Source organism: Phalacrocorax carbo, chromosome 17 (assembly GCF_963921805.1).
Source record: "Phalacrocorax carbo chromosome 17, bPhaCar2.1, whole genome shotgun sequence".
In the NCBI taxonomy this organism is placed as follows: Eukaryota; Metazoa; Chordata; class Aves; order Suliformes; family Phalacrocoracidae; genus Phalacrocorax; species Phalacrocorax carbo.
The window spans coordinates 2,037,726-2,050,636 of record NC_087529.1 but is presented as its reverse complement, the minus strand read 5'-3'; the positions used below and the strand labels follow the sequence as shown (position 1 = coordinate 2,050,636).

Genomic DNA, 12,911 nt, shown 5'->3' with positions numbered 1-12,911 from the left:
CTGTGTTTTCATTATTTTTTTTCCCCACTAGAGATGTTTCTTAGTTTATTGTTCTTTAAAGACAAAATTGGATGAAGTGATCCTCGCTAGAGCTGTGTTGTTCCTCAGCCCTGTTTCTCTTCCCTGATGCTGCCCTATGTGTCATCCTGCTTTGAGAAGATGACTTCTAATCTGTTAAGATGGTGCTGTAAAGATCTGAACACTTAATAATGAACCTGGACATTGAATTCAGGCTATTGTTGCTATTGTCTGCAGTACAGGCGTGAGTGATGCCTGGGAAAGAAACGGGAATCGGCATGTGCACAATGCCTGAATTTCTGTGTCTGACCCAAATTTTCCAAAGTCAACAAGCCTTCCTATTGACTTCCATGATTTCTGCTTACAAATAGAAAGCTGATGGTTCCCTAGCAGATATGCCCCAAGTATCAGTGTTCCTAACCAACCAAAGTAATTAAAAAAAAAAAACAAAACAAACACCTCAGTGCAGTACAGGTAGTATTACACACATTTTAATGCATCTTTATTTATATAGATGTATACTTGGTTTTTTATATATGTGTGGAAATTTAGTATCTTAAAAATCAACGCTTCCTTTAAATTTTCTTTGTCAGCTGTTAATGAGGGTAATAACTAATGGTTGTCTAGGGAATGGTCTCTGGGGGCCAGGTTCTTCCTATAAATAGAAGTAAGTAATTACATTGGGTGACCACATGTTTACATGCAGCCTGTCCAGTTTATTGGACTCTCCTGCTCGTCAGGTCAGAGACAAAAAAGTTCTACTCAGTCACGTTGGAGGGGACTTTCCTGCTCCCCCGTGAGTCTCTGCATTGCCCGCACCCGAGGGCATGGGGAGGAGGCTGGACCCTGGTGAGGCAGGGAGGGAAGCGAGGACGGTAGGTAACATGCTTCCGTGAGGTTGTGCTTAGTCCTCTCTTTGCAGGACGAGACTAGCAGGAGCGGTTTGAGGAAGGATGCAAGTAAATAACTTCACTGGCTTCAAAATTCACAAAATGCGTTCGTGTACTGTGAATTTGAGCTTTGGCTTGTGAAACGGTACCTGGTTCTTAGGAGCATGGTAGTGCTGCTGCCGGAGGTGAGCCGCAGGTGAGGTCAGTGTTCTGCCCTCGCGGTGTTGAATGTTGGCCAGTTTAGGAGGTAGAAAGAAGCACAGAGTCAATGAAATTTTGGAATATAGCATACCTGGCGATATTGCTTCTTAAACTGATTTATGAGTTCAAGTCTTCCTCTCCTCTGGTACTGGCATGTGGACAGATTGTGCTAGTGTACCTTTACTTCTCCTTGTGTGCATTTTGTTTCTTGCTCTCTGGCCATATAATGGTGTTTTAATCCTGCTTCTGTTCTCTGTCTGTTGCTGAACCCTTATTTCCAGCTCTGGCCATGCTGTTGGAAAGATGCGTGCTAAGCAGATGCAGTGTTCCAGATGATGGGATAATTGGTGACCTGTGAAACGGTCATTTTGGTTCCCTTATTTGCATAATGGCAGCCGAAATCATCACGTACTGCCCTGTCCGGTGATGTCCAGGTCTCCTCGCTGGGTGTTACTGATTTAGAACTTCATTTGCATGCCCAAGATTTTAACTTCAATGTAGAAGTTATGCTGGCTGCTATCAAGCTTTTTTCCAGGAGCTCCCTCAGGAGGAGTTGCACCACAGACAAAAGTACAGTGGCTGATGCTCAGCGGTTAATGTGAATTCCAACTACTGGCTTCGAGTAGGTATAACATAAAATATGTGAGCCTAATCGAGGCCAAAAAGTTAGTCTGTTAGTTTTAACGTGACCAGGTTGTGCCTGCCTTACCTGAAGTTTGGTGGTCTCTGCTTTGGTGCTTGAGAAATCTTTGGCTTCATCAGGAAGCTTTTACTCCTGAGCGTCACAACTTCATCCATATAAAGGAGCAGATGGAGTTTGAAGAACTTGTAGACCTTCACTGAGTAGTTTGTGCTGAGGAATAATCCTGATGCTGCTGGAATAGAGTAGGGAGCTGGCAGTATTGCTGATAACCATCTTCCAGGTAATGGAGTCTGACTTCAGTCTTCAGAAAAAGAGTAAACTCTTCTGTGAGATAAGAGTTGTGGTAGGAAGGTAATAGAGTTGCAACGGGGAGGAACTTCAAACAGGCTGTAGCTGTTAGCTTGTTTCGTGTGGGCCCACAGCGCTGGGTTCCAGGTATCCTCCTCCCAGAGGGTTTTGGAGTAGCTGCGACCAGAAGTGTGTAACTTGGGCGCAGTAAAACTGTTTCAAAGAACTGAATTTGTAAATGATGCAACTTTCTCTGTTTCTGAATGGGGCGCTTGTAATGCGCTGACAGAGAGGTTGGTTTCCTGGTTTGTTTTAGTTACGGCTGCCATTGAGGCCCTGCTGTAGGAAGCCAGGGAGCCTTGTTCTTTATGAAGCTGGTAGAACAGCTGTAGCTCTATCCATCATTGAGATAAACAGGAGTCCAATGGAAGAGCTGAAAGCCTTCTTCCTTTAACTGGCAAACATAGCCAGCATCCTTCGTTACAAGCCTGTCATTGAGTCTTTGTAAATTAATAAGAAGATTTCTGAGAAGGAAAAATGTTCTTGCCCACATTTGTTTGTGCCGTTTTCCCCTGCACAGTAAAAAAAAATACCTAAGTCTGATTGTTGAAAGCAACTGACATCAAAGACAAGTTATTCAAGAAGGCGCCGGTTTGCTTTCGTGCCGGCTGGCTGCAGCCTGCTGGGTCCAGAGCCTGCTCGCACTCGTGTCAACGTGCCGGTGGTACAAGATGGCCACCGGGAATGCCGTGTGTAAATAACTTCAGGTTTGCTTCTAACTGGTTCCTTTGAGAGCTGTGGCCCAGTTTACATTGAAGAAGGTGCCATTCCTTTAAGCGTTTGTTTACTTATTTATTGAGGTCAGCAAAGTGAGGAGTAATTACGGGATTTAGGCTGACAACAGGCATCTGATGCATGAGAGCTCCAAGAGTGTGAAATTGAAAAGCTAAGTGGCTTCATGCTATTGTTTTCTTGATAAAACCTCAATCTATGGCTTGAAGATTTTTGATTTTTTTCATAGCCATTTAAATTTTATTGAAGGGAGGCGTATTGCATAATGTTCTGACCATGGGAGCTAGTCTAAAAGTTTAGAAGAGCAAGTCTTGACAACACAAATCTGGTATGAATTCCAGGAGATGCTACTTCTTTAGAAAAAGCCATGAGACCAGTATTACAGCAAGTGACTTTGTATCAGTGCGGTGGCTTTTGAATAGGTAGTGATAACCACCTGCTTTGATTTTCGGAGGCTTCGTAGGAGTTGGCCTTCCAGGTGTTTGTATAGATACTAACCTTGAAAGTGAGACTTGTGTTTTTGGAGCTGCCTTTGTCTTAAATTCAGAAACATGTTCTGCTGAGCAGATTTCTGAGCGGGTTTGATTCAGGTCCCACCAAAACTTCCAGGTAAAATAGTGCTGGCCAGCACTCTTGCCCGTGATGATAGAAAGGGGAAACTTTCTGAACTAAGTTTCGGCGAAATTGTAGAGAACAGTACAGCTGAGCGGTGCGTAGCTGAAAGGAGATGTGTTGTAACTGAAGATAAAGTTGGTACTGTACAATTCCAGGTCTTGTTGGCAGCAAACGCTAACGGCTGGAGATCTGCATGCTAATGAACCTCTGAAAGATAGGGAGAAAGTGGCCGTGGTGTTCCTGCCAAAGTGCTAATTCGTACCTTGGTTATGAAGATCAAGTATCTTGTTCAGATTTAAAAATCAGTTTGTCTTACGCTTACAGTAAAAGGTTGAAGAATGTGGTCATAACTAGTCAATTAAAACGGCGTTCTTTAGCGCTTCCCTGGCTTTATGCTAAGACCCAGGAAATGCTCTCTGCTTGCGGAGAGGCCGGTAGTGCAGGAACAGCATTCATCAGTCTTTGTTAGTGCAGCGAGCTGCCTTCATGAACAGTTCATTAACCAGGAGAAGCAGAATCAGTCTTTTAATACACTTGCTATAGCGTTTAGGCCCTGACAGCAAGCAAAAAAACTCAGGAGGCTAGTCTGAGAGCTAAAACCTTGCTGCTGGTCTGAAGCTAATCTTTCCCCCTCCTTCCACAGGCCTTTGGGCAGTGGCATTCATTAAAATGCTTCTCTAAGCTGTCATTTAAGAGTACTGTATATGTCGGATGTCATGGTTGTTGAGCAGATAATTCAAACATAACAAATGGGACAATAACATACACACTTAAGAAGAAACCTGTTCTAACTTTTCCAGGCATCTCTCAAGACTCACCGTGGTATTAATTGTTTCATTGTAAAATGCGTAAGATTGAGGTAACAGTTAAAACAAATAACCGGAGGCATCTGGCAGCGCGTGGATCCCTGGCACGCCACGCGTGCATTGGAATGGGGCAGACGTGTTTCCAGCAGTTCAGGCACGCTCGTCGGTAGCTTCAGAGGGCTAAAATTCACTATAAACAAATCAAAGTCTGTAGGTTTTTTTCCCCTGGGGTGCTGGGAGGGGAGGGGGGAATGGGTCAGATGAATCTGTACTCACTGTAGCTGCAGATCTAAAAGCTCAGTTTCTAGGAGGAGCAAAACCTGAGCTATTGCAGGATCCACCTCAAGACTCAGGATGGATTTACGCTGCAGCAAGTACACAGGGGTCATTTGTTCCTCTCCTTCCACCCTGCTCCCCGCTTCTATTAGCAAAAGATTAGTTTGGGGCAGGGGGGAGTTACTGCTTCAGCCAAACATTTGAGACTTCATGTAAAGCAGCCAGTAATTGAGGCTTTGGTGCTCTCGCCTAGAGCCTGATCTCTTGTTCATCCAAGTCCTCCAGGAAATGAGAAACATAAGCTGCAGGTATGTTTGTGCGTGTATGCAGAGCGCTGCGTTTCTGGAGCGCCTGGAACACGGAGGCCTCTGAAACCCTGCGCTCCTCCTCAAAATGGCTGCCAGATGTGTTGGCTCTACTGAATTCCCTGGAGCCTGACACCAGAAATGCTGAGGTTATTACCAGTTTGGTTCTTGCTGTGTTCTTCCTTCAGTCTTCCAGGCACGGTGTTGCAAGACCGAGTGTGACCCTGGATGGCTGCGGTACCTGCGGAGGCTTTCTTGTCGGCACGTTGGCACGCTCGGGGCAAGGCTCGCCGGGACTCTGTTTAAACAAAGGAAGCGTGTTTGTTTTTACAGCTCAAGCTTGGGAGCCTGGGCTGGGATCCTGTGCCATTTCCCTGTGCTAGGAGCAGGATTCTCGAGGAAGACAGCCTCTCCCTTTGCTGCAAAGCACAGCTCTTACTGGCCAACAAATGCGCACCTTATCCTCTCTGGCTTGTTAATGCTGGAGACGTCTTAAAGCTTGACTTGGATTTGGTTTGATATTTGTCTGTAGGTGCAATAAACAGTATAGAGACTCCTGAAGTGACCCAGTCTGGCTGCCCATGCTCCTGTGGCTTCATGGGCCAGTCCTGTAATCTCCTTGCTAGCATGGCCACACTGCTGCTTGTTCCCCTTGTAACCCAGTCAGTCCCAGCTGGATCCCTTGTAGCCCATTTCCCAGCCAGTGGGAAGTGGAGCTTCCAGGTCCTGCGACAGTGCATCTATCTGTCGACTGCTCAGCACGAGAGTAGACTTGCTATGCAGCTGTCTCTAGCATCAGCAGGCAGAACTTTTTAAAGTATATCTTAAAGCCACGCTGCATGGTAACTGGCTGTTTTTCTGACGGCGTGCACACTTTTCCTGCAACAGTCAGCAGTTTGCTGAAATAACAAATCTTAATGACAAAGAGGTGTTGGAAAGTTTTTGAGCTAGTAGTAGGATCTGTAAGGGAAGTGTATCATCTGACATAGGCTGCTCTGCCTTTAACTGAGGAAAAGTGTTTCTCAGAATAGTCCTCCTTACTCCTTCATCTAATTTGCTTTGGTTTATTTCTAGCATCAAAATGAGAATGTCATTTCGCTGTGATACAGCTTTTATAGTAAGTGCAGATCCATATGAGTAGGATGTATCTTGTGCTTCATAGCCAAGGCAAGCTGTATATGGTGACATTTTTAAGATTATTTGGGTTGTCTTAAGATAGAAAGTGGTTTCCACCATTAAGTAAGTGTGCCCAGGGATGGAGCACATGAGAAGCGGTGGGTAGGATTCATGGCAGCATGTTCACTCGGGCTCGCACCGCACGTTCAAGGGATGGAAATGCCTACATATGAGTCTGTGCTTGCTGCATGGGAATCTGTGTAGTCTTACGTGGAGTAATCAAGGTATTTCAGGAGATGTTGGTGTTAGGGGGAAGGTATGTGCGTCACACACGAGTGAATCTTCCGTTTATCTTTGTTATTCAATTCTGAGACTCTTCTGAAACCGTGGAGCATGCTGTATTGTGGAGATGAGATGGGCGTCGTGGAAGACGAGCCGCTCAGGTGTCTTGCTAAGTGGATGTGTGGGGGAGTGAAACCAGGGAGCATCACCGTAATGAAAAGGAGGAAGTGCCCGGGAGCAGAACCTGCAGAGCTGCCCTGGCTCAAGCCGCGGGTATGTGAGAAGAGGCGTTCCAGAAATAACAGTAAAGTGTTGCTTTGTGTTTCTCTTGTAGCAACCCTCCGCTCAGCGAGGAAATGCTGCCTCCGGGGGAGTGGATGTGTCACCGCTGCACTGTACGCCGCAAGGTAAAGCCTCTTGTAACAGACGTGATCCCTGCCCTTCCAACTGTCTGTCTGAAACGTGAACGCTGTGTTTTATACCCTCCTCTCCCATTAATGTGCATGTATATACCACCAGAGTTGCGCTTTGTGCTCGCAGTTGTGAAGGGTGTTGTTAGGAATGAGCTTAAAGCTAAGGGGTCTTGATGAGACCCTCCTGGTATTTTTAACCTCTCTACTAGGAACCACCAGAAGTGCCTGATAGCTTCTGGTCAAGCTGTGCTTTTCAAACTGTTTTCCACCCCACCCCCCACCCCCCCCATATGGAAAGGAGGGAGAGCACAGAGGGAATGAGAATGGCTCCCATGCTCGAGGAGGTGAGCTGTCTACAGGCAAAACAGGAGTCACGTTAACGCAGCTTTGGCATCAGGGCTGGGATTCTGGTTAGGGTGTGTTTTTTAGAAGTGTGACTTCACAGCAGTGGCACATCAGCAGAGGGTGAAATCACAGTGAGTTATGATTTCCTGGGCTGTTGAAGCGGATGGGGAGGAGATGATTGGGCAAGATTGTGGCTTGCCTTTTTTTTTTTCCGCCCCCCCCTTGATGCTCTTTCTCCAGGAAGCAGTCTTGCACAATGTAAACATCTTATTGCCGTGACTACGTAAGACTGCATAGCAGAGGGTTTAGAAACTGCACCAAACTAGCAACTGTTCCCTTGAAGTGACACCCAAAACAGATTGGAAGAAAACTGTGTACTCAGCCTTTTGTTCCTGAAGCAATTGCCTTGTTGTGTTTCCAGGGTACTGTTCAGCCATCTGCCAACAGTAGAATGGAGGTTGCAAATTAAAAAATAATAATAAAATAAATAAAGGGAGGAGGGGGGAACAAAAAAAAAAAATTCCACAACTTTTCTATATTAAAAATTGCCTGATAACACTTTGCTCCTTTTATAGACCATTTTAGTGATCGAGTAGATTGGTTCATTCATATTGGCGATGCTGTCGGGCACTGGAGCAGCGCGCAGTTGCCCGTGCTAGGCCGTGCAGCATCCCGTCCTGTTGCAAAATGGATCTCGCGGTGATTGCAATGCATTGTTTTCCCTCTGCGGTTCTCCCTGCCCACCTTGTTCAAGATTCCTGTCGTCAAGAGATAGTAGTGTTGTTTGTTTATTTTGCTTGTATTCTCAAGCTGACCTTCTCGTTCCGTAATGGGTTTGGATGCACTGCCAGGGTTAATAGACTGCATCGACAGGGAACTGTCTGCTGTGGAGTCTTTCGGTGTTGGCTAGCAAAGCAAACGGAGTTGTGCGATTTGTCGAGTAGGTCTAGATGCTGTGAAACCCTGTCCTGATCCGGACTCAAATATCCTGAAGGGAGAGAGACAGGCTAACTTCCTTCCCCGTGCTTAGTTTGCTTCAGCTGTTTTGCCATCCCTATGTTAGCTGCAATCAAACTCTTTTTGCTAGGTCAAGGCTTTAATGACTTCATGGGAAGTTGTAGTAGGTGGCTCAAGCCTTTTTAGATGCTGTTTGTCTTCGATTGCATATTTGTCAAGGTTGATGTGCTTTGTTTGTGGCCTCCATGATAAGCCTGCCTATTCATGTCGTGCAGAAGCGAGAACAGAAGAAAGAGCTGGGGCAGGTAAATGGATTGGTGGACAAATCTGGGAAAAGGACCACCTCCCCCACCAGTGACGCAGACCTGTTGGACAGGTCTAGCAGCAGCATCAGGGCTAATGCGCATGCCAGGATCTTGGAAAGGAGAGCAAGCCGGCCTGGCACTCCCACATCCAATGCCAGCACCGAGACCCCCAACTCAGAGCAGAATGATGTCGATGAGGACATAATTGACGTGGATGATGACTCTGCCATTGCAGAAATGGACTGTGGGCAGCCCCAGCTGAAGCGACCCTTTGAGCTTCTTATTGCTGCTGCCATGGAAAGGAACCCAACGCAGTTCCAGTTGCCGAATGAACTGACCTGCACCACAGCACTTCCAGGTGAGCGATGGCTTGTCTAGTGTTGGCGAAGGTGTCCGCAGTGGCATCCTGCTGCCATCTCGCCTCTTTTCCCTCTTGACTCCTTGCTAGCCGGGGCTCCAGTGATGCTCACTGGTGAAAGCAGAGGGTGCAGAAGTACCCCTGGTCCTCCTCCAGCTGTCCAACAGCCTTTCAGGCGTGAGCTGTGGGGACACTGCCACTACACGCTGCACCTCCTTCAGCACTTGTGATTGAGGCTCACTGTTCTCACCTTAGCCTAGGTCATCAATCTGAAGAAAAATTCCAATACTTGCTTCTGATTTATGATATGATAATCTAGTAACAAAGCAATGACTTCATGTATAGGATGTCACTGACATGATTAAGTATAAAATATGCCTGCCTGTAAAGATGGTCTCTGTCAATGTAAGGCTAGATTTAGTGGTTGATAAGGGTTCCTTAAGCAGCTCTTTCTGCCTTTTCTGTTTGCCTCTGCCTGAGATGATTTTGTGTATCTACCAGAAAGCAAATCTCTGCTATGTGGGTAACCCAAAGCCTTTTAAAATCTACTTTCAGGTACTAGTAAGAGGAGGAGAAAGGAAGAAACCACAGGAAAGAATGTCAAGAAAGCACAACACGAGTTAGACCACAATGGTTTGGTTCCCTTGCCAGTGAAAGTCTGCTTCACATGCAACAGGTACTTGACTCTTCCAGGGAAGCTGTTGGGTGTAGCTGCACCCTTCACAGGAGCAAAGTCTGCGCTGAAAAAAAGTAGATGACATGTTCCCTTTCCCCTTCTCCGTCATTACTTGCTTACAGTTCTCTAAACAAATGGGAGAATAATCATCTTTGCTAAATAACAGATGTTTAACCGTGGCAAGTGTAGGTGTGGCTTCTGCAGCCATGTGTGGCTGTAAAGAGCTTTAAAACGTAGCCTGAAGAGAGTGAGCAAGCCATCTTGTCTTCAGTATTTTTCTACTAAGAAAAATTCTAAAGCGATGGTGGTTTAGAAAAACGGAGGTACTTGTTTACGGTTCATGAAGGAAGTATTGCAAGGCAGAGGTGACCTTTAGGAAATCTACTGAGAGAGATATAAGCCCAAGGCAAATAGGAATATTGTGCTGAAATAGTAAATCTGAAAACCCGTACAAAATACTGCTGTTTTTTATAACCGCATAAAAAATTCACAGATAAATCCCAATTCCAAATGTCGGTGAAAACGAAAAACTGTATTTCATGAACCCAGGCAGGGAGAGGTTCTGGAAGTGGGCTGGAGACTCAGGAGAGTGGAGCTTTTGTGGGTGACAGCCCATGACTTTTGTCATAGAGTGAAGACTTCTTTAAGGCCGGGGGAATCGGATGTAGTAGCTTTCTGGAGTTTGAGACTTGTTCTGAGAACATGTTGTTGAAGTACATGTCCCAACTTCACACAAGATTGATCTGAGCAAAATTGTAATGGCCTAAATCTGAGATTTCCTTTTCACCTCTGAATTCTGCTCTAACTGAAGCCACTCAGAACTAATGCACAAGGTCAACTTGAAAAGTTGCTGATGTGAACCTGACACGTGCTTACAGCTTTGGCATCTCTTCCTGCAAAAGGACCTCTTCCGCGCCGAGAAACCCTCGTGTGTGTGGGCAAGACCTTTGCCTTGGGTTGGTCCTGCAGAAGGTCCATATAGATCGAGTTACAAATCTGAAGCCTAATTTTAGATGCAAGTAACGTAGTGTAAGGGAATTGGTGGGGAAAGGTAAGCTGAAGTGGTTAGCCGAGCTTGCCTGTGTGTTTGGTTTATACCCTATATTCTGTATGGGAAGTAAGATACGGCTCTCTCTTCACAGGAGTTGCAGAGTGGCACCTCTAATTCAGTGTGATTATTGCCCACTCCTGTTCCACATGGATTGTCTGGAGCCACCGCTTACTGCCATGCCTCTGGGTAGATGGATGTGCCCAAATCACATAGAACACGTGGTGGTAAGCAGGACTATGATTGCAGTATGGTAACCGGCTGCTGGAGTGGAACCTGGCAGGTCCATTAAAGGACAAAGCACAACAAATGTAAAACAGCTTCTGAGCTCATATTGCTCCCTGTAACGCTTGTAAAGCTCCTGCTGCAAGCAACGCGCTCTCCAAAGGAATATGATGCTGCTATCTGCAATAAAATATAAAGATGGGGGAACTCCTTCCTGTAACTGAAGCTGACAGCTCAGACTGTGGCTCACTGACAGCTTGTCTAGTTTTCAGACTGGACTCCTTAAGATCTAGATGAGCTTCCAGAACCGTGATACAAAGCAGCACAGTGCTACAAATAGGGGAAGTAATTCTTTGCATGCTTAACCCAAAAAACTTTCATTCCAAGAGGGAGTTTTCATTTGTGGAAAAGCAGTGTACTTGAGACTTAAAATACTCAGGAAACAGGGGGCTGAAACAAAGGGATTGTGCCCAGACAAACTGCTTCTGAGAGCATTGATGCTGCTTAGCAGGCCTCTAAATGCTTTTGTATTCATCTCCAGCAATGTGCCCTTTAACAGAAATGGTTAGTGCTGCAGGAAACAAATAGGCTAAAGTTGAGCTGATGCTGTACTGCCAGTGCTACGAGGCGTTATGAAAGTCTTAGGGTACACTAGAGTGACCTGCAGATCCCTAACTCCTGTGGCATTATCTGATCACCCAGCTGAACCAGAAGAACTTGACCCTGAGTAATCGGTGCCGAGTATTTGACCGGTTCCAGGACACCATATCTCAGCATGTTGTCAAAGTGGATTTCTTAAACCGAATCCATAAGAAACATCCTCCGAATCGTAGAGTTCTTCAATCAGTAAAGAGAAAAGGTTTGAAGGTATGTGTAAACAAGTCGGTGTCGGTGAAACTCTCTGCATATTTATTCTAGTCTGGAAGGGAAACCAGCATGCCCTGTAGGGATAGCCTCCTGGGGCAGGAGGAGGAGGGTGGGGTCTGAATTCGAGTGTTGGTGAGCGGTCTGGAAGTCAGCAGTTAGTTTTCGCTACGGGTAGTATTTGAGAAGCTCTTTTTCTGCCAACCAGAAGGCTCAGCTATTAGAAGTGAGTCTTTGAATCTAGCACAAGGATAGAAAGTACAAGACACAACCTCCTGAAGGTGGCCCTACAGTCAGAATTGGGGCTGCTGCGCGTTCTGTGTTAAACCCCAAAGAGTATTTGCTGCCAGAATGCCTGAAAAATGCCATCCAGGTTTCCCTTCTTACTTGGCCTTTTTTGTGTGACTTCTCTTACACTGTAGCCACCACGTTGTGCTGAAGTCATGCCTGACCTGAGGGAATAAAACCTATTAATTTCAGCGTGGCTGCATCAATTTAAAGTACTCAGTCCTTGAAATTTCTAGCGCATTGTCTGCAGGGTTCCTTTGGGTCAGGGAGCAGCGAACACAAAGCGTTTGTAAGTGCTGCTTAGGCGCTTTGTTTAACTAGTCATTCTTGAGTAATCGTTCTCATGTGTGATCTTCTTTCTCTATGTAGGTTCCTGATGCTATAAAGTCCCAATACCGGCTTCCACCCCCGTTACTTGCGCCTGCATCAATTAGAGATGGCGAGCTGATCTGTAACGGGATCCCTGAGGAACCCTTGCAGAAGCACCTTTTGAACACTGAGCACTTAGCCAGCCAGACAGAACAACAGGAGGTAAATGAAGTCAAACGCTTGGACTCTGTGTCTGTAGTTGCTTTGGTACAAAAATCCCTTCCATTTCAGTCATGATCAGAGCAGTTGTCTGGGAAACCAGCCTCAGAATCATGTCTGAAGGTGATAGCTTGTCTTGCCTCTGACACCCTTGTCCATTAAAACTTCATTTTGGCTTTCCAGATGAAATGTAAAACTCCTCATTTGAAGCTTTGGGGAAGTGGTGAAGTAGCCTTCTGGCCTCCATAGTGGAGTCAAGGCTTTCTGTCTAGATGCCATTTTTATGGCTGAGGGGAAATACTTTCCACTTTGATTATGTAAGGCTGCTCTCTGACACGTTTATTTGTATGTTAATGTCACATTTCTGGGCTGCTTTTTATTGCTGATGGAATTGGACTTTTAAATCAAGGTCAAATGAGTGTTTAAATATTGTATGAAACTTCTTGCCAGATTCCACAACGTGAAGGCATGTTGCTTTGCAATCAGTGGTATGGCTGAGTCCTTCTGTTAGCTCAGGTGGGGTTCTTCGCTGTGGCAGGTGCACATTTGCCAGGGAGCTTAAAATGTCAAATAAATCTTTTTGCCTTCCTCTGCCTTGCGTAAAAGGAAAGGTGCTCTCCGCCCCAGCTTTGGCAGGTGAACTCCCTATAGCACAAAGGTAGAGCAGCGTTT

General features: G+C 45.8%; 1 protein-coding gene across 1 annotated transcript in view; it reads left to right on the top strand.

Moving 5' to 3' along the window:
- Positions 1–12,911, top strand: part of PHF12 (PHD finger protein 12) — a 32,927-nt gene that overhangs the window by 8,750 nt on the left and 11,266 nt on the right. The window contains exons 3-8 of the mRNA XM_064468342.1: positions 6,567–6,639; positions 8,223–8,610; positions 9,166–9,286; positions 10,429–10,561; positions 11,262–11,426; positions 12,081–12,242. Coding sequence (XP_064324412.1) covers positions 6,567–6,639; positions 8,223–8,610; positions 9,166–9,286; positions 10,429–10,561; positions 11,262–11,426; positions 12,081–12,242 — 1,042 coding nt within the window. The remainder of the gene's footprint in view (positions 1–6,566; positions 6,640–8,222; positions 8,611–9,165; positions 9,287–10,428; positions 10,562–11,261; positions 11,427–12,080; positions 12,243–12,911) is intronic.